The sequence below is a fragment of the Hermetia illucens genome, chromosome 5 (assembly GCF_905115235.1).
Source record: "Hermetia illucens chromosome 5, iHerIll2.2.curated.20191125, whole genome shotgun sequence".
Lineage (NCBI taxonomy): Eukaryota > Metazoa > Arthropoda > Insecta > Diptera > Stratiomyidae > Hermetia > Hermetia illucens.
Window position 1 is genome coordinate 104,775,987 of NC_051853.1, and position 22,822 is coordinate 104,798,808.

Here is a 22,822-nt window from a genome sequence, read left to right on the forward strand (position 1 = left end):
CAAGCAACGACGGATAGATGGGGAGAATATTTCGAGCAGATTTTAACTGAAAAATTTGTTCATCCTCCGCTTCCACAAGCATTAGGAGCAATTTCGCCTGTCAGCGCGACTGAAGTCCAGGAAGCAATAAAATCAATGAAATTGGGGAAGTAACAGGGCCTGTCGGCATCGCATGTGAGCCCTACAAAGCGAGGAGCTGGGAGGCAACATTGTGGCTCAGTGAATTCTTCAATGGGGATATTGAGGAACACATCTTACTGACAAGAAAGTTGCACAGTTCCAACACGGAAAAAGAAAGGTAGTGCAACAGCATGTTATAATTACCATCCGATTCGAAATCGCGAATCGCGAAATCGTTCAAATAACCCTGAATCAACTCGAGTTTGTTAAGAACTACGAAACGACAATACACGCTATGCGGTTACTCACGGAGGAACACAGCGACAAACATCGCGCTCTTTGCATTGCATTTCTGGATCTGGAGAAGGCGTTTGACCGTATGCCACATGAACTAATCTGGTATGCTCTACGAAAACAGCTAATACAGAGGAACTGTGTGCTAGATTCAATTGCCTTGGGATAAAGGCTAAAGAAAAAGAAGTAATCTCGTAGTGCTATGAAAATATTGTATTTATAAAAACTTGCACTCACTCCTTTCTACAAGTATATTTGAATTTATTGTAACTGTGTTTTGTTAGTAATTAACAGTGAAAAACATCCTTATATTCTAAGGGCGGCTTTTCAAACAACCCGTTTTTCTCAAAATGACGCTTACAAAATTGCGAGAATTATACCTCAAAAGTTATAAACGGATCATTACAGAATTCCTTATAAAATTGCCATGAATATGAACCAACACTTGGGATGATATCGTTTATGTAAGGGCGAGTGAGGGCGTGAGTTATTTGTAAAAAAGCGCTGAAAACTATAAAAAAAAATGACAGCGGCAAAATTGTTGATTATGCCAATTTTCACCAGAATTGAGGTTCATGTTCTTAGAAAATAAGTTAGTAATTTAAAATAAAAGCTTTCCGATTTCAGATAATAATAAATTGAAGCCATTACACGTCCCGCAGCTGGAGGACTCCTGTTATAACTTACAGTGGAGTAATGTCCCGTAACTTTTTAAATTCTTGGCTCTAATTTTCCAAAAAAATTCTCAAAAGTATTTCGAAATATCGGAATGTCCAAGCCTGATTGAATTCCTAAGTAATCTAGACCCAGTCATTAGAACTAAAAAAATTTGCATCTGTTGATGCTGATGATGATAGCGCCAAGTTTTAGTCACGAATTAATAGAAATAGAATGTATTGATAGTAGACTGATGAAAATCACTGCTGTTTTAATTGATCGCAAGGTTTGTTTCTTCTTTACTTACACATTAAGTACTGTCGATTAAGCTGTCGATAAATGTATATTGTGATAATTATTCTTAATGACTAGATCATAACCGCAAATGACTCCGGCGTCATATTGGTGAAAAGGCAGATGATTTCACTGGGGAAAAAGATCGGGCATATGCAATTAGGGTAGCGTATGTGGACAATCCAATTGGATCAGGACCTTCAAGCTTGCTAAAACACTTCATTCAAAACCGTTACGGTACACCAAAGTACACTATAGGAGGCAATGTGATCACCCTTGCACTCGCCCGAGATTATTACTGCAGATTTGACTCAGGTACTCATCCACAGTTGAGTCGACTTTTATCCAACATAAAGGCAGGATACAAATCCCTCTGCCATCAGTAAGTTTTCAACCGCGACCTCCGCTACGACAGCCCAGCGATCTAACCACGAAGCTCTCCACTGTGGAATACATATAGTAAATATTAACGGAATTAGCTTATTCATCATTTCATTAAAAAGGGTAGGTCCTTGAAGGCAATTAAATCAAGGCAGCTGAGGAAATCAACAGAAACTTGTTTCATTGTGTTGGACTCTACAAGTGAAAAAATAGAATTCAACACTCCCCGCTCTTATGCGACAATTAAGCTCAATGATTGTCAATGCAACACAGTCGCTCGAATAAAATAAGTACATTTGCGACATCACTGAAACTAAATTTTCAAGAAGTATTGCCAAGAAGCAATATATGCTCCTTGGTTTCTTTCGAAAACCATAGCTACGGACATTACCTTCTTCCACAACATCCCAGGCAAACACTTTCAGCATGCACAGCAATAAAACCCAGTCGCAGAGAAATTCGTCCTCCGTCCTCCTAGAAGTTGTTTCACATATCAACGCAATATGTATGAAGTAACCCTTCGTGCATTAGTTCCGATCGATACATCAACGGCAGAAATGCAAATTCAACTTTCGTTCGCCAACAACTATGTAGCTAAAACTCACATTCCGTAAACCTGGGTTGATACGAAAGAGCCCGGAAGCCGAATTGCTTCTTTCCTTAATTCGTGCATTCATAGTTAATTCGAAAAACTCTACGGTTCACCCAGACATTTTCATCACTACTTGTTTTCACATTATATGACCTTATAGATTTGATCAAAATAAGTTACAAGCAGTACCGAGTTCATCAGGAAATCGGAAGAAATTTGCACTGCTCTGCACTGGAAGCAGCAAAGTCCCTGTCAGAAAGATAATACAAAGGCAATGGCGAGAAAATATTCTCCCCTCCTCGTTAGGTGTTCTCGCTTTGATAAAGGCCTATTTTAGCTGTGACCGTCTAGATCGGATTAAGCTAATAAAATACTTAACGATTTTCACAGAAAATTCCAAAAAACACTCTAACTACAACTCTAAGATATTATTTTATTTTAACTTTGTTTTTTATATTTTTTTGTTTTATTATCCTATACGCATACACAATCACTCGATAATTCGACAACGGTTTCAAAAGTTTCAGGAACAGTCAACAAGTCTGCGTCGATCCCCATATTCGTCAATAGATAAGATTAACATACGGAGTCAAGTGTCCGAAAGGCGCTTGAAAAAGAATTTTATTCTTCTCAGTTTTATTATTGGTGGTTTTGTAGTGGCCATAACTTCTCAGTATTCGCATTATTTTTTCTTTGCCATCTTAAGAACGGATAACAGGTTCGTTTCACTCTATGCAGAATATTCAATTTTCTCTCCCTTAACCTCCTTCAACCCCTACATTGCCCTCCTATCAATTTCCTATTTCCCATTCCAAAATCTCAGTTCTTTCACCTTTTCATCTCAAATATTATAAAACCCCAAATTTTCAGTTTTATATAGAAATTTTCTAACAATTCGAAAACGACCATTAATCTTTATTATTGTTGTTTGCATATATGTAGATATGATCATGCTGCATATTATGAAATGCATTACTAACAAGCGCATCTGGCTAAAGCAGAATATTGTCTATAGAAAAACCTTTTTAATGACCCTGGGGGAAGTGTGCGGCGGCCGTGACCATTTTTCAATTTCGTATAGAGAATTTCTTGGATTCACTATATGGAAGGGAGTTTTTCTCGCTTCTGGAAGTGAAAAATGGTTTTCCTACTACTATATTGAAATATGCGTTGCGAATGTGTGACAAATCCACCTCCAACCTTAACTTTAAAAATTTTTCAATATTATTGTGTCAACGCTGGCAATGGGTGGGCTTGAAAGCAAGTGAAAATCAATATAAGTGGATAATGTAGACAAAGCCGTTTCGTGAACTGAATGTATTTATTCTTCTTATTAGGAAGGAGGCTATTCCTTAGAAATCACTGAAAGGCCAAGGGAATACCAGAGAAACGTTCCCGAATCTTCTCGGGCATATTGAGAGAGAGAGAGAAAGGAGTTTCCTGCAATAAGCTAGCGTAGCCCAAATAATCTTGTGTAGATCGATCATTGGAAGATTTAAAGGCGGGGCGCACATTTTCAAGAATATTGTCAAATGGTGGATTGAATTCAACCCTATCATACTGAAGAATTATCCGATTTTGAGGGATCACACGACTATCACGGAAATTAACTTTTGCGAAGATAGACTACAGCGTAAAGTTAGCTTACCGAGTTCTTTTTGGGAGACTAGGTTTCAGTGAGTTAATTTCATCATTTACTAATGCAAACTGAAATGATTAAATGCTGCCAGCGACAATTTAGAGTTCGGTTCCTTACCGTTATTATTGCGTTTACCTCGATGCTGATGCTGCAGAGAGGTAGAGAACTAATTATGTTAATAATTGGAAACGGATTTGGTATTGTAACATCAGGTGGATTTACATAGTACCTCTTGTTGAAAGAAAAATTCGCGAACGCATCGACTTTCCTGTTAGTATGAGCATCAAACTAGTAAAAAATAATAGGAGAGATTAATTTCGTACCAATTCTGAAAAAAATAGACGAATGAAGGAGTGAAGAGTCGGAGACACAATAGTACAAGCAATGATGAAATACAACAAAAAACTACAAAAGATTTTGTCATTTTTTTTTCTTTAACTTTTGTCTTGTTCAGTAGCGGGAAAAGCTCTCCTGGATTAGTTGCCCCAGTTTTCCCGTTATTTGGCTTATTCCTGGTAGTCAAGGATTATTAAATCACTAACGTTGATTCGATCAGCCGTTTAGTTGCTTCCCAACGAGGTTTAGGCTGATGAGTTTTCGCCAGTGCAAGTTACATGACCATAACCTCGAATACGCCTCCCTCATAATTTTTCCACGATGAGCGCAACTTCATATCGATCCCCGAAGGCTTCAATTTCGGATGTAATCACGACTTTTTACTATACTTATCCAACGCAAATGCATTACCGGGGGTAATAACTTAGCAGTCGTTATCATTCCGAACCATATCGGGCAACAAGGCAGACGAAAATGCGTTTCAGCTCCTCTAGGACTTCCCCTCCACTGTTCTGCGCTATGTGCTCCTGACGGGATACAATCGTTTGCCTCTCACGATACCTGCATGACGTAGCCAATAGTAGAGGTGTCGTCTTCCCTTAATGTGTGATCTATCTACTGTCACTTCCTCCGTTTGATCAACGGACCCATGGACAGCTGGACTGCGCCTCAACGAAGTTCTTCGTTTGAACTTGTAGCCAGCGTTTTCTGATGACCCGCATGTCAGCATAGAACAGTCTCAACCGGATTATTATGTTGAGATTCATAGCAGTATAGCTGCGGTGTTTGAGGAAAGATACCATGGTCCATTAAAGACTGCTTTCTGAACAAGGCAACATGAAGAGCGTCGCTGAAAGCAAGGAGAAATAGAATCGATAATAAGATGAAAATTCGCCACAATGAAAAGAGCTGTCAAACCCCTTCCGTTCATCGATTCGCTTCCTTGATTCCGCCAGCCATATCTTGTTACGCGTCTTCGGGACGTGGTCGACGACTTGAATAGCGTTCGAGATAAGGTCAATCAATATCGCGCACCAACTGTCGAGCGCCAGATGGATAATATAAGAGGTCAATGTCAAACTCAGGCGTCGCAGCTCTCTAATTCCACAAGAGGTGGCAAATACAACGTCGCTGCGAAGGCCATCGACCATTAGATGCCCTTCGAGGCCGATATAAGTGAATCTTTTGTTGCGCACATCCTTGAATCCGGATTTACTGATGATCCCAAAGTCTTCAAACTGATTTGAATTCAAATTTAATCTTATGGGAAGCTCTGTTTTCGAACAATGTGACACCAATGACGAGGCGGTGGAAGTTGCAGAAATCCACACACATTTCCCACCATTATCGTAGGTGCATAGCAGTACTAATCCAATAAATCATCGACAAGCTCGGCGCTTCAAGCATGAAAAGTTTTTTGTATTTCTTATGTTTTTCAGCAGAAATTGTACATAGCTCCTAATATGTGTGCGTATATTATGTCAGAGCATTCACTTTAATGTGATACAAACGTTCAATATCTTAGATTGCACTGCATTTGCGCAAAAGCAGCAACTTTGACCTATTGGAACTCTGTTAATAATAGTGCGATTATTACCAAACTTGGTAGTGTCTTGGTCCATTGTTATCCATATATATTATTACAATACCTTATGATTCAAGGATGAACGGAAAGGGATTCTTAGTTAATTTCTTAAAAAAAATATAATAATAAGCTAGGCTTAACCATGAGCAGATATGAGTATGAATATTATTTTGGAGCCTAGGCATCGTAAATGGCAGCTTCGTATTTTTTGAAGATTTTGCGGCTGAGTAACTTCCAAGAACGAGTTTGTGAATGAAATAATCATTCTCCACCCCCTTCCTTTATTATTTCTCACTGAACTGAGGCTCGCTTTCGAAATACTTCCTTTTGATACTCCACATGACTATGTTCGGTGAAAATAAATGTTCACCTTCTTTTGAATGTAGCGGTACCCCACATTAAGCTCAACGTAAAACCAAGTCTCACTGTATGCATAGTCCCCACCTAACTTCGTATCAATAGGAGTAACTCCTTCTTAGAAAAGGGCGTGTGACAGGCAGCCATATAGTAAACCGCGTGTAAAACAAAACCTTAAGAATCTACTATATGTAGGATTGGGATGGTGCAAACGTTCCTTCCATAGAGAAGAGGCATAAAGAAAGAAAGTCAAATAAAATACGCGTGGAGCATATCTTTATCCGGCAACCCAAAACAAAATTAGGTTTCGTGGTTTGTTATTTTTCACAGTTTAACTTTTGTGAAATATAACGGGTGTTGGACCCTCCATTGATTGCAATATTGTCAGTTTCCCTACTACAATTTTGCTTAAAAATACATTTTTTTCCAGGTTGTAGAAACGAAATTATCTTTTTTGGGTAATGATTTTAGAGACTCATAAATTGCTTGGAGTGACTTTTCTTCGGCATTAAATTATGTTCCTTTTATATTAAAAACTGACAGCGGCAACAGACGAAGGCAGTTTTGGACCTTGCATCAAGGACATTTATTTGTTGACAATCTAATCTTCACTGTTCAAAAATCAGTCTTTGCCAGATTTAAGATGGCACTTAAGACTGTCGAAAGAGATAAAAAGCAGAATTACCCGATAACATTCTCAAACAGTAACGCGTGGAGCAGGCTTGTGGAAAGACGGGATTCCCCGAAGTTTCCTCGAGAACCCGGAATATAAATTTCATTGAAAAAAGGGATAATGGGAGGTAGGCATAATTGTCACTCTAGATTTTTATAATTCCTACCCCAGGCCCTGTTTCCCCATACTTTCATATTATAAAATTACCTGCTATGTCAGTATAACCTGGATAAAAGCGTGTCGAGAAGTTGGAGTAAAGTCAAGCTCTCCATTTGCTTGACCTGATCATAACATCCACTGTTCACTACTAGCTGTGGCCGATTGTCTTTCCGCACTGCGCTCTCATTGGCCTAAGTAAATTTCTACGCTCCGTTGAGAATAAGCAAGTATTTGGAATTGTAAAATTATGAAGATGAAACTGGTTTCTTGCTCAAAAACTTAGTTGGAGGAGATATGCTTAGCCTCTTTCATTAGGTAAACCCTATGCAGACAATATTATACACTTGATTTGTTTTTTTTTGTACGCACTGCCGCCTATACTTACCATTGCCCATAGTATTCAAATATGTACCCTAGTTTCGAATCCTAGGGTTCCTCACATTGTTATTCCAAACTAATGGTTTATCTGCCTTTGAATATTGAAGTAGTTATTTTAAGTCTTGCGGTGCAGGAATTGCTGGGGAGATCTTTTCCTAAAACTTCTTAAGAAAGAGATAATTGTCTTTATCAAGGCAACGAGGACTTAAGACGTGACGATACTAGCCTTGGGTGCTTCTAAGCTCGTTAATATTGCAATTTTCCTATTGCCAACACTTTACACTGTATACCCCGAGAAGTCAACTGGATTCATGTCATAGTTTCTGGTAGAATGCCTGATTTCTAGTAAAATTTTCTTTCCCTTGGCATTGAGGAATTTAAATTATCTACTAATGTCGGGGACGGGATTTTGACGAGCCAATCTTGGGCTACTGTATATTCGTTTAACAATGTCCGTGCCGGAACGATGTAGGGCTGAGAGCTCTAGCTTTTCACACTAAGAAAATCGCGGTCGAAATTTCATTAAAGGCAAAAGTATTTCTATCTACCATGAACCGGATGTCAGGAATCAATCTGAGTCAAATTGAAGTAATAATTCCGGGCAAGAGCAGTACAAACATTGGCTCCGAATGTACGATTAAAATGAAGTATTCTAAAAGGTTTCAAGACAGGCAATTAGATAATTACAGGAATTTCCATTTGTAGAATAACACCTTATAAGGCTTACCACGCAACTATAGTTGACTTGGTAAACTGATGGCACTTTCGCACATAGACGTAATTCTAACAAAAGTATGGGCTCCAGAAAATGTCAAGTCACGTCTTCCTTTAATGCTGCTATCGTTTTCAGTCAGTTGAGACTTATAAGCTGTAATAAGGATAATGGATCCTTAACCGCCCTGTTTGCAGCTTGGCAAACATATTAGGTTGTTGCAAATGAAATGGCCGTTTTTGTACTAAAACTTGAAACGACTGTAAAGCTTACAAAAATTTATTTATTTAATCAAAATTGGTGCCAGTCGACTCAAAACACCTTTTCCAGCTAAATTCAAGAGCATTTATGCCAGTTTCGTAGAAGTCCAACTGCTGGGTGTTGATAAAATCGTCGAAAGCAATTTTGACAGCCTCTTCGTTCCTAAATTGTTTTTCCGCCAAGAAATGATCCAAATGCTTAAAAAAGTGGGAGTCGGTTGACGAAAGGTCCGGTGAATATGGTGGATGAGGCAGAGTCTCATACTGCAATTCGTTCAACTTTTGAACCGTTGTTCTGGAAACATAAGTTCGTGCATTGTCGCCGTTGAATATTCAATTTTTGGTGCATTTCCTCGAGTTGGGCACAGTATTTCTGTGCATTTATCGTTTCTCCAGGTGCCAAAAAAAAAATAGTGGATAACTCCAGCTGTAGACCACCAAACAGTCACCAATACCTTCTTCGGATGGAGGCTCGGTTTCGGCACATGCTTCGGTGGCTCATCAGCAGCTAGCCATTGCGCTGATTGGCGACGATTGTCGTACAATATCTATCTTTTATCACATGTCACTATTCTGTGCAAAAAGGGATCGGTTTTGTTGCGGGTGAGTAGAGAACTGCAAATTTCCATTCGAAGTGCCATGTTTTGCTCCGTAAGGCCATGCGGAACCCCTTTGGCGAGCTTTTTCACCTTTCTAAGTTGTTGCAAGTGCCGGGAAACTGTCGAACAGTGTACGCCCAGTTTCTCTGCAATGTCCCTCATAGACTGACGTGTGTCGGATTCGACCGCAATGCGGTTCGTTACCTTATCAGCTCCAATTGCGCTGTTAATATTCTTGGTTGCCTCCACTGCTTTATGAGCGAGTTTGAAAAAGTATACGTGCTTGGCTCTTTTCCATCCTTTTTTTCCTTTCTATTCCCTGTTATCCCAACGATGGTCAAAACTGAAATGACCCCTTGATTAAATGTAGAAGTATTTATACTTCAATATTAAACATCAACAGCGCCAACTGGTGGTAGTTTGATACACCAACATCGCAACTAACTTCACTTGATTGCCAGAACGGCCATTTCATAAGCAACAACCTAATATTTTACAACTTTCACGCTTCTTTTCAAAATGACCTTATATGTTTTCTGTTTAGTGCTTTGTGAAGGGTAGACAGGCCTGACGAGGTAGGAGGGGAAAGGATTGATTCTCTTCGAGCCTGGAGATTTCTCAAAGGTCCAGATAAGAGATCTTAAAACGATTAGGTTTGTTTGATATACGGAGGGGTTCGCATTTACTGCTGATCCCAATTTTCTTTGTACAGTCCTTACCACGACGATGAAATCCATGCACGGTTGTTGGTAGCCAACAGCTTACAAATATTTCAGCTTACAAAAACTGTTTCGCTCGGCATGTCTCACCATAGGGTCCAAGCTCTTACTGTACAATTGGTGGACCTCGTCTGGATGTCTGGAGTTGCGCGGTCGTTGCGCCGTTTATGATGATGATGAGCCCTTACCATGCATGAATACTTCTCGAAAGCGTCAACTACATTTTAAGATTTTCCCTTTAGCAAAGAGGAAATCGCGGCTGTCATTAGAACCTTGAGAGATGGGTATTACCCACAGGAATAAGAGAAGAGCGACAGAAAATGTTCAGTGTGATATGCAGAACAGGAACCTTGGACCCGGAAGGCAAAGTTTATAAGGTCTACCAGTTCATGATAAATCCAATAAGACATCAGCAACACAATAACATAATCCACAGGATAGTCGTTATCAGCGAAATCTCCTAACAAACTCCCACGTTACTTTCGAAACGAATATCGAATTTTTGCGTAAAAAGGCAACCAATTGGCAATGTTTGTTGCAAGGCAGCGTTCTTATCAATATTGAGTCTACCAATTAATCAAATGCACTCAGCAGTCTGGTCTGATTATAATTTTAATAAATATAAGTAAGCTTACAGCCTGTGGCAACAACCGCATTGCAATGACGTCATCGAAAATTCCATTCTGTTCGGCTCCTACATATTAACTCACTATATAAGGAATCAATAGAATTTAATTTCATGTCATGCACATTCCGTTACCTATTATGACAATCCGTTACGTGGCCAAAATGTCGCCGGTCCATTGTACATTCCCTAACTATTTGCTCGAAGCATGTCCTTCCATATCATCGCCTTCTGCATGTGGCATCGTCGAGCGACACAATCATGAAAGCTGGCCCCTAGCATTGGCTGGAGTGGTTTTAATATCCGCTGTCCATTGATTTCATTTGATTCCAGTGTTTTTGGTTTTTCAAAGGATTTTACGCTTTTGATTTATAATGGCTCGCCACCAATCCGACCATTCATTTCGTGTGATTAAAGCGAGCTCAGGAGGAATTGCGAAAATAGATGGCAGGGTTGATTCCATGTAACCTTTATGTTGGTTTCAATTTAATTTAGTATCGATTGAAAAAAATTTAAATTAGTTTACTTTATGTATATTTGAAACCACGACAATTTGTAACCACCAGATTCAACATGTAAAATATCTACATACTTCGGATTTCGTACCTAAATAGTTCAGAAAACATATTTTCCAATGCATACCACTTTCCATTGTAGGACAAACGACAGGACTACGTCTGCTTGAATTGAGAAGTCTACCTGCAAGACTTTGATTCGTTGAGTTGAGTGTACTGTAATCAGTTGCATTTTGTCCCTTTCAGAAATCTTCAATTTCAAACTAGCTACCGCCAACTTATAATCTAATAAAATTGAAAAAATTACAGTAGTGGTAGTGTTTTTTAGTTTCTGCTAGGCTCCTCTTTGCCTTTTGTATAATGATTAAGGACTATTTTGCGTTCTACAAATCGCATGCATGGTCCACCATGATTTTTACAAAGTCTTTAGATTTTCCTGATTGGGTGATTTCGGAAAATGGATACTTGAAATTACTGAAAACAAAACCTCATCAAAATTTCATTACTGTCTGCCGGTCTGTCACACGTACCTTTCTCACAAGCGGTTACACCTATTGATACGAAATTCAGTAGAAAGATTGGACACCGTCAACCTTCAAGTGTGCGGTGAATTATATTACTACACTTTGAATTTGAAGGAGGGATCTATTACAATAATATAGGATTCAACATGGAGTATCATTTTGGAAAATTTGGTGAAAATTCTACTATTATTAACGAAGTTACAGTAGGTCAAAGTTGGCTCGATTGCGTCAAATTACTACTCCGCCTTTTCAAATATACACCACGAGGTATCCATAAACGGATCCAACATGTACCCAAATCTTCTAATATAAATAAATAGTAAAATCGTTCATATCAGAAGCGCCGACCTTCCGGTTTGTCTATGGTTATTAATCTTTAAAATCGGTTCACTGGCTGTCCACCTGTTCGTCACACGTGTTGAAGCGCGATTAGAGAGTTTTACGTTGAACTTAAGGAGAGGCCCCAGAAAATACACAACCGAAAAATTTAAAAACAGTCTGTTGATCCATGCAGTATCTTGGCCTCAAAATACTCTCTATTGCTAAATATGCTCAAATAAAGTTAATAAATGTATATTATTATCGTATATTTTGAAAATTTACTGCGAACTTCCTTTAAGTTTCTGTTAGATTCTTAAAATTTTCCAGTAGTATAGATTTCAACATAAAGCATCACGCTGAAGGGCCGTCCTTCGGCGGTCCAACTATTAAAAAACAAAATTTAATTTATTAAAACGTCTGTACCACATCAAATTGAATATCGAGTATATTTGACATATATGCATCATCCAATTCCACCAGGTCCACCAATTCGATATTCCTAAAAGCTGCTTGGCGTCCTAGCCAAGGCCATCGTCCCATCTCAGGCATAGTCCGCCTCGTTTTCTTTTTCTACCATAGATTTTGCCTCCATAGACTTTTCGGGCAGGATTATCCTCATCCATACAGATTAAGTGACACGCCCACCGTAAACTATTGGGCCAGATTTAATCCACAACATGATGGTCATGGTATGCATTTTGTCGTTATGTAGGCTATGGAATCGTCCATCTTCATGTAGGGCAAAATATTCTTCGGAGTATTCTTCTCTCAAACGCGGCCAAGAGTCCGCAATTTTTCTTGCTAAGAACCCAAGTCCTCGAGGAATATATGCGGACTGGCTAGAACATTGTCCTGTACAGTAAGAGCTTTGACCCTATGGTGAGACGTTTCGAGCGAAACAGTTTTTGTAAGCTGAAATAGATTCTGCTGGCAGCCAACAAACGTGCGTGGATTTCATCGTCGTAGGTCGACTGAAAGAGGATTGTGCCCCTCATCAATTTCATTAGGTTACCGAATTCTCCCATGGCCGTGAACAATTTTATCCTGGCTATGATTTCATAGACGGCTTTAAAGTCGACGAAAAGATGGCGCAACTGGTGTCCATATTCCTACAGTTTTTCCATTGCTTGCCGCAGAGAGAAAATCTGATCTGTTGCTGATTTGCCTGGGGTGTAGAACAAAACCTTATTAAAATCGGTTCAATGTCGGTCCGTCTGTCTGTCTGCCACAGGCACTTTTCTCGGAAACGGCTATAGCGATTGACACGAAATTTGGTATGAAGGTGGGAACTGTGGACCCCCAGACATGCAGTGAGTAATGTCCTCCTACGTTCAGATTTAGGGGGGGTCCCCATACATGTAAAAGAGGGGTGTAAAATTTTTTTCACCAAATATAGTCACGTGGGGTATCAAATGAAAGGTCTCGATTAGTACTTTTCAAAGCCGGTCTTAGTTTTGAGATTTGTTAAAAAGGCGGGGAGTGGGAGGGGTAGAAAGTGATGATTTCTTTAATGGACCCATTCTCAGAAACTATCAAACCGAAAAATCTGAAGTTGCGTCTATACGGTACCCAGGCCTCAGAATACTCTCCATGTAGATATCTGTTCAAATTAAGTTAATAATAGTATATTACCGTATTTTTGGGAAAATTGAGTAAAACCCCTCTTAGGTTTATTCCAAATTTATAAAAGTTGGTGGTAGTATAAAATATAATATGAAGCATATTATCCCCAAGTTTGATCAAAATCATACTATTAGTAATAAAGTTATAGTAGCTCAAAGTTGGCTTACCGTGTAAATTTACAACCCGAAGTACTAAATCTGATATCCTCAATGCATATTCTTAACGGGCTACGTACAAATGAGGTAGTTCTACACTCAAATATACTCACAGAAGAAACAAACAAAACCTTTCATACCTAAAGCGCCCAGCTTCCGGTTTCCCGACTTGTTTATGTATAGGACAGACAATGTCCCGTTGCCAGTCGTCAGGCATTGATCCGCTGGCCCACACCTTGTGCGTAAGTTGATAAACCGCTTGCTGTAATTGGGCGCCTCCATATTTAACTAACTCGGGTGCAATTCCATCGGCTCCTGGCAACTTATGATTTTTAACCTTACGAATTGAACGGACTGTTTTTTCTATACTTGGTGGAGGCAGTATTTGCCCGTTATCATCAGTTGGCGAGGCCTCCAACTCGCCAATATTCTGGTTGTTCATCAAAATACTCAACTCATCGGTCCAATATGCCCTTTCTATCGAAAGTCAGATTTCCCTCCTTGTCTCGGTAGGATGAGCATCGAAGTGTGTAAGGCTTCATCCTGCTGACTTATTGGTAAAACTTCCGCGTCATGTTGGTTCTGTCAGGATTTCTTTTTGCGTCTGTGAAGTCGCTTCTTCGCTCGCCGTGATAAGTCTCCGTGCGTGCCCGCATCCCTTGAGAATGCAACTTGCTATGCGGGAGTCTTCCATTCCGTAGGTAGCTCCCATTCATCGTTGAGGCTGCCGTTTTTTTGCGGCTGGGACCAAGTATGTTTGTGGCCTTATCAATGATAATTATTTAAGCTGTGGGAGCCAACGTATCCCCTTAATACGGGTTCCGTGTCTACTTGGCTGTTAAAATCCCCAAGTATGACGTATATACACTACGAGTTATATATAAATGGAAACCATCGTATACCCGAATATTCGGACATAAAAATTAATAAAACCTTTCGTACCTTTGACCGCCTAGTTTTCGGTTTGCGACTTATTTTTCGAAAGGTCCTTTTGTTCAAAATTTTAAGTTTATTGAGCTGTTTAGCCAAAACTAACATTTTTTCAGCGACGATGAGGTACATCGTCTTTTCCGTTTTTGACCTCGGCAGGAGAAAAAGCGTTGGGAATTGTAGACGCAATTCTTGCATAATCTACATCTACAACATAGGCTGTTAATTATGATATTACCTCAAGTCTTCCAATTTTCAGGCTGAGCGTTCGGAGCTTCGACCATTCTGCAAATTTTAATGACAAGACTGATTTTGTCGGTGAAGATTATAAAGTCTGCAACCTGAAGATTATAAAGTCTGCAACCTGAAAAGACCCATGGCCATTTATTGGCCATTCTTCTCTTCTGGTGATTACGACGGAGTATGTCTTTCCAAAGAAGAAACTGGAAACCATATTATCGGTTGGCATCATCATTATCGGCATTATCGGTTTGCCAAGGAATTTCCAGATGGATGCATCACCGTATAATTGGCTGCCTTTCTACGTGCAAATATTATCAACTCTATATGCGCCATTAGCTGGGGGCAGATTCAGGATAGCTTTGAGTGCCGCAGTCGGTATAGTACTCATTGTTCCAGTAATATACAGGCAACCGAGCCTCTAAATTTGCTTCAGAAGCTTCCTACTATTAGCAAAGTTCAGTCTCGGCCACCAGAAGATGCATGCATACATCAAAATGGGTTTTATTATGGATGTATACATCCAGTGTATCCGTTTTAGTGAAAGTCCCCAGGTCTTACCTATCGCATTCCTACAGCACCGGAGGATTGTTCCTCGATATGTTGTTTCCACGTTAAGTTGAAATAGAAATGTACTCCTAAATATTTGGCCGTTTGTAACAACTGGAGTTCCGTCTTCTTGGGAAAATTGAGTAAAATCCCCTTAAGTTTATCTCAGAGTTATAAAAGTTGGTAGTAGTATAAAATATAATATGAAGCATATTATCCCCAAGTACTAAATCTAACATGCTAAATGCATATTCTTAACGGGCTACGTACATGGGATAGTTCTACACTCAAATATACTCACACCAGAAGCAAACAAAACCTTTCATACTCGAAGTGCCCAGCTTCCGGTTCCCCGACTTGTTTATCTGCTTCTTATAATAATCACATTGCCTTGTTTGCATTTTTTCTTATTTTAAATAAATATCAAACATCAAGGTTTGAAATCTTAAATCAATAGTTTGCCAATATATAATTATTTGCACAAATCGTAGCGTTGCCCTTGATACCACGACTCGCTACTTCAGGATTTCTGTTCTTTTTCTCAGAAAAGTGCAGGATGTTCCAACTTGAAGTTGATCTTGTTCATTAGCGTATATTTATTTAAGAGCGGTACGTAGAAACTTCCTTTGAAAAAACCTTTCATCGGAAAAATGTTCCAAGATACATAAAACATTTGATAAATCACTTTAAAGATGTAACAAGTCGCGAAACCGGAAGCTGGGCGCTTTAGGTATGAAAGGTTTTGTTTGCTTCTTGTGTGAGTATATTTGAGTGTAGAACTATCCCATTTGTACGTAGCCCGTTATGTATATGCAGTTAGCATGTCAGAATTAATACTTCGGGTTGTAAATTTACACGGTAAAGACAACTTCGACGTACTGTAACTTTGTTACTAATAGTATGATTTTGATCAAACTTAGGGATAATATGCTTCTTATTATATTTTATACTACTACCAACTTCTATAAATCTGAAATAAACTTAAAGGGGTTTTACTCAATTTTCCCAAAAATATGGTAATATACTATTATTAACTTAATTTGAACAGATATCGATATGGAGTGTATTTTGAGCCCTGGGCACCGTATAGAGGCAGCTTCATGATTTTTTTTCAGATTTGTCGGTTTGGTAGTTTCTGAGAATGGGTCCGTTAAAGAAATCATCACCTTGCACCCCTCCTACTCCCCGCCATCTTAACAAATCTCAAAACTAAGACCGGCTGATTGAGACCTTTCATTTGATACCCCACATGACTATATTTGGTGGTAAAAATGTTTACACCCCCCTTTTACATGTATGGGGACCCCCCCCCCCCCCTAAATCTCAACGTAGAAGGATATCACTCACTGCATGTCTGGGGGTCCCACTTTCTCACAAAATTTCGTGTCAATCGCTATAGCCGTTTCTGAGGAAAAAGCCTGTGACAGGCAGACAGATAGACAGACAGACAGACAATGAAGCAGCTTGCGTGATAGCAGGAATGATCCCGATTGAGATTCTGGCGCAAGAAATACAACGACTTTACGATCGAACGTACCTCGCCCTCGGCGACAGTTCGCACGAGCTGAAACTGTCGCGGAATGGCAAGAGAAGTGGGACGAGTCAGAAAAAAGCCTTTGGACTCACAAAATCATATGGGATATCCGGAAATGGATCGAGCGACCTCACGGCGAAGTAGGTTTCGACCTAACTCAATTCTTGCGCGGACACGGAGGCTATCGAGCATATCTGTATCGATTTGGGCGTGATGATTCGCCATATTGCCCACAGTGTGCAAACATTCCAGAGGACGCAGAACACGTCTTTTTTCACTGCCCCAGATTCGAAACCCAAAGGGCTATATTAGAAGCTACAACCGGGGAGCACTTTACACCTGAAAATATCATGGAGCTTATGGTGAAAGCCAAGGGTATATGGACCGAAGTTGAAAAAGTGATTACAGCCATCGGAAAGAAGCTTAGGCAGGAGGAAGTCATCCGAAAGAAGGAACGCGAGAGGAACACGAATATTGACTTGAGCGTAGAATAAATTCTGATCCAGCCCCGCGACGTAATACCAAATGGGAGTCCCGCGGGGAGAGTGGAAGGAGATGGAGGTGGTTTTAGTGGATAAGAGTCCCACATAACCGTGTGGCAGGAACCTGCGGTAGCGTTTGAAGCTTTCCACCTTCCATCGGAAAAAAAAGGCAGACAGACAGACAGACACTGAACCGATTTTAATAAGGTTTAGTTTTACAAAAATGATAATAAGCATTAGTTTAGAGGTATCTTTTGCCATGAATATGCCGAGAATTGATGTGGAGTAGTCCGAATTCGGAAAAATATTATATATATTATATTATATTATTATATATCTAAGGGACATGACATTCTCATGTGGATACGAGTAAGATGAATTGCCCAGTGATCAAGGCAAGAACTACTCGTATCCTGGTACATTGCTTAAATTTCTTTGGTCGAAGAAAAGCATTGGATATGTTCGAGATTCTTCGGCCACTTGCGCGTGAAAAATTTCGCGCATATAATCTGGTGTTAGTGCCGTGTGTAGTACATTGATGGGCGGGTACGTGGTTGTTAGCATATGGCCCCTAGCATGTGACATAGCACAGCTGTTTAAGGATTATCACATGGGAGGAGGAGGAACACACACAAGAAAACCATTCAGGCGCTATCCACACAACGATACACCAATGCGTGAACCACAAAGGCCACGAGTCAGTTAGTTACCTTTTACCTTCCCCGCGCATACCCAATGAGATTCCGTGTTCCCTAGAAACTTGATTTGCTCCTCCTCCCCCCCCACGATTAAGGTATTCAGATCTTCTCTAAAGACACGTACAATCTTGGTTCAACGAAGAAGGCTATTAAACTTTTTCTTATTTGTCGGTTCTGCGAAACACTTGTTTTTTTTTGCATCATCATGAACACCCGGTATTCAGTCAAGCCCTGCCTTAATAAAGAACTCCAGACACCCCGGGTTTGCGTCGTGGTCCACCAATTCGATATCCCTAAAAGCTGTCTGGCGTCATGACCTGTGTTATCGTTCCATCTCAGGCAGGGTCTGCCTCGTTTTATTTTTCTACCACAAATATTGCCCTTATAGACTTTCCGGGCTGGATTATCCTCACCCATACGGATTAAGTAACCCACCCACCGTAACCTGTTGAGCCGGATTTTATCCACAACCAGACGGTCGTGGTATCGCTTATAGATTTCGTCGTTATGTTATGTTATGTCCATCCTGATTTAGGGTGCCAACAATTTTTCTCCCGCGGCCAAGAAATCGCAGTATTTTCTGCTAAGAAACCAAGTCTTCGAGGAATACATAAGGACTGGCAAGATCATGGTCTTGTACAGTAAGAACTTTGACCCTATGATGAGACGTTTTGAGCGAGACAGTTTTTGTAAGCTGGCAGCTAACAACCGTGAGCGGATATCATCGTCATAGCTGTTATCGGTTGTGATTTTCGACCCTAGATAGGAGAAATATTCAACGGTCTCAAAGCTGTAGTCTTCTATCTTCATTGTTTAGGTTTGGCCAGTGCGATTCAATGTTGTTCGTTCTTTCGGTTTTGGTTTTGGCGCTGATGTTACCACCATTTATTTCGTAGCGCGCAGTCCGTTATCATTGATATCCCTATGTAAACTATGGGAGCCGACGTATCGCCTGAATACGCGCTCCGTCCCTATTTGATTGCTGTAGTCTCCAAGTATGATTTTGATATCATACTTAGGACAGGCTTCGAGGGTTCACTCAACTACCTCGTAGAAGGTATCCTTCTTTGACTCTGCAGTCTCCTCTGTAGGGGCGTGAACATTTATGAGGCTTATATATCTAAACTAGCCTCGCAAACAGGATAACAGGAAGTTTCATTTTTTGGCTGACTAAGAAACCTACTCCGAGCACATGGTTTACTGAATGGCCGCTATAATATATGGTGTAGCGACTCTTCTCCAGGAAGCCGGTCCCTGTCCATTACATCTCCTCCTTCGTGGTCATCCTGTCATATATGTTGAATTCATTTCATCTGCGATTTCTTTATTGTAATCCATAGTTTATCAATTTGGAATAGAATGGTAATCAAACATGTATATGTTAGATAGATCATTTTATTCTTTCTAAACGCCATGGTTGACTTTGATTAAAATTTATATATTTTGTACTTATTTGTGGTGATATCCAGTAATCTGGTAATTATAATAATAATCGTTGGCACAACAACTCATATTGGATCAGAGCCTTGGAGTGTGTTAGAGTACTTCGTTCAAGACCGTAACGGTACACTGCAGTACACTGTAGAGGGCAATGTGGTCAGCATTGCGTTCGCCCGAGATTATAACCCTGATTTGACTCAGGCACTCACTGAGTCGAATGGCATCCAACATCCAGCCACGATAACAAATCCCAGTGAGATTTGAATCGCGACCTTGCGCTACGACAGCCCAACGGCCTAACCACTTCAGATCTCTTCAAGTAGACTTTCTTCAATGAGCTGTGGAGAATCAGAAGTGCTGGATTACAGTACAACCGATGTACTTTCATTTATTGTTTTTTTCAATTTCTAAGACATGCCTGAATAAGTGAAAGGAAGTAATGCTTACTATTTGTAGCCTACACTTCCAAATCAATTTACCCTCAATTCTACATGGTAGCTGGCTAAGTCAACCCTAAACGACATCGTCAGGCAGACATGTTAAGCTCATAGGGCCCCATTCCTTTCGAATGTAACACCTAAAACCCCAGCAATTCCAACATTGATTGCACTTCGTTTCACTTCGATTTAAAAACATTTGTTGAAAGTTAAGCTCATTTAAAATTTATGGATGTGTTGGACACAGGACACCACGCTGATTGGAAAGCTTATCAAAAAGCTCGGGTTATGCGGTGGACTACTGGGTGGGTGGCGAATCCTGGCCGCTTAAAAAATGCGCTGCTATCCGAATTAAAGGAAGGGGTACGCAATGGCGTGAGCAGGAGGCGTTTTCTATATTTAATTCCTGTTTTCGGGAGTGTAATAAGGCTTTATTAATTGCCCGTTGCGAAATTATTAATTAGTTTTTTTAATGTGAGGTGACTTAAAGTGGACGAATATTGATTTTGTGGTGTTGTGCTTTTACCTCCATTTTTTGGCCACGATTTGTTCGAAAATTATGCCGTGAACGGTTGGTTAACTACGCACTCATTTAATATTGTATGATATTGAATCGCAAATTATTATGGGGGCTCCGGTGTCTGTTCAGCGAAAGAGTTAATTATGGTATTTTATTATTTACAGAAAAAAATCTGTAGGGAATTTAAATAATGCAGTGGTTCGGTTATTTGCACCGGAGGTTGGATTTATTGTAAGTGTAGCCTCGTTTTTAATAAATGGGACGTTTCTGAGGCCTGTTTATTATGCGAACATGTTAATTTTAATTTATTTTCAAAATGTTGGGGGACATATACATGTAGCTACACTACACAGCAGTGGCAGATTGGTTTGATTGAAATATTGAATGGCTTTAGGTGTTAAATGTTCAGCTGTATGGGAGAAATGAACCGGAATCGGTGGCAATTCGTTAGAATATTTTAATAAAGACAGTAATTCACTGCAAAGTGGAATAATCGAGTGCGTTCCTTTCCATTAAAAGATTTGAATATTGAGGAAGAAATAACCATTACATATGATAACGTTGACGTTGGTTAGTGTCAGTCAGTCACATATCTAATAATAATGTTCATTCTTTTTACAGACATGTCACAATTCGGACTAGGAGCGGCGAATTCACACTGGGGGTATGGTTCTGCTGGAGCGTACTCACCGTACTTGGCAGGAAGCAGTCTTTCAACCTGTGCAACTCCTACTTCCGCCCAGTTCAACAATCCCGCCTTAGGATTTACATGTACGTCAGCTGAACAAGCCCCGACACAAGATTTTACTGGGTCAGCTAATCGTGATTGTGTGCCAAGTGAGTAATATTATCATATGAAAGTTATTTAAAGGATGATCATGTTTTGAATTGCATTTGACCGAGGCCTTTGCAATGTCAATCTAGTTCTTAGAATTTAGGTCATAAAACAGAAACTACATAGGCAGTTATTAATATCTTTCACCTATTCCGCCAACTATGAGACACCCATAATTAGTCGCTTCGTTACAAGTTCCGGAAAAATAAGTTAACTTACTATGTATGTACATATTATTAGTATTCTGCCTCCACTGTCCGTCCAGGTAAACCCCCACAACTGCATGCGTTGATGTTTCATCGTTCCTAAACTGGGGGTCCTCTATATGCAAAAATCCGTTTTTAGTTTTGACAATGTATATGAAGGGGGAGCACTTGGGCACTGATAACTTACTTCATTAGGCTATTCCCAGAAAGTAGGCAGCCGAAAAATCTAAAAAACTCATTGTGGCATCGAAATACTCCATAACAACATCTGATCAAATGGAGGTAATAATGAGGTATATACTACTATATTTTCGGGACATTATCTCAATCTTTACATGACGATGGCGTTCTTGGGGACAGATTTTTGGCAATGAAACTAGTATTATTTTCAGTTAAATAAAAACAAAAAAGTGACGAAAATAGCATAGATGAGACAAATTCGTCATCCCTACTAAGAATAGATTCTACAATACACTGACTATATAAAAGCATAACTCAAAAATAGAAGCCTACTAAGCTATTCACTCGAGTAAACGCAGTAGGACGCGCGAAATGAGCCCGGATTCTTATTGCAGAATCTATCTACCTACCTACCAAAAACTATGTAAGTGGACAAGTTTGATGTTAATCGTCATTCTCATCAACGGCGCAACAACCGGTATCCGATCGAGGCCTGCCTTAGTAAGGAACTCCAGGCACCCCGGTTTGCGCCGACGTCCGCCAATTCAATATCCCTAAATGCTGTCTGGCTTCCTGACTTACTCCATCAGTCCATCTCCCTTATAGACTTTCGAGGTTGGATCATGCTCATCCATACTGATTAGGTGTCCCGCCTACCGCAGCTTGCTGAGCCGGATTTTATCCACAATCAGACGATTATCGTATCCTTCATAGATTTCGTCGTTATGTAGGCTACGGAATTGCCCATCCTCATGTAGCGGGCCAAAAATTCGTGGGAGGATCCTTCCCTCGAACGTAGCCAACAGTTCGCAATTTTTCTTCCTCTCAATTTTTCTTCCTATCGAACCTATGATGTTTATGCACATTGTTAATTAATCCAATTTTCAAGAGCTCTTAAAAGAGAGTCATAGATATGACAATAGGACCCTCGCCGGAGTATTGTTTTAACTTACGACTTGAAGCACGGATGCGGCAACAGACTGCAAATGAGTTTATTATTTATTCGATATTGCGTCGTCAATAAGGTTAACCACATTGGACTCAAGAGAGAACCTTCTGTTAAAGCACTTATGATTATTTTTTTTAAATTGCCATTAAAAACAAAATGACAAAAGACATCATTCGAAATTTCAACTGCTTATTGAAAGTTTAAAGTTCCAAGTTTAATATTCAAACTTAACTAAAACAAATCAGGAAACCAGTAGCTAGACGCTTCAGGTACAAAAGGTTTCATTGGATTTTAATGTAAGTAT

At 39.8% G+C, this 22,822-nt stretch overlaps 1 protein-coding gene across 4 annotated transcripts in view; it reads left to right on the forward strand.

Moving 5' to 3' along the window:
- Positions 1-22,822, forward strand: part of LOC119658346 (runt-related transcription factor 3) — a 94,251-nt gene that overhangs the window by 67,144 nt on the left and 4,285 nt on the right. For 2 of the 4 annotated variants that reach the window (XM_038065699.1, XM_038065700.1), the window contains exon 4: positions 20,970-21,185. In XM_038065699.1, the coding sequence (XP_037921627.1) occupies positions 20,970-21,185 (216 nt within the window). The remainder of the gene's footprint in view (positions 1-20,969; positions 21,186-22,822) is intronic. The other 2 variants (XM_038065701.1, XM_038065702.1) reach the window with 1 other exon arrangement.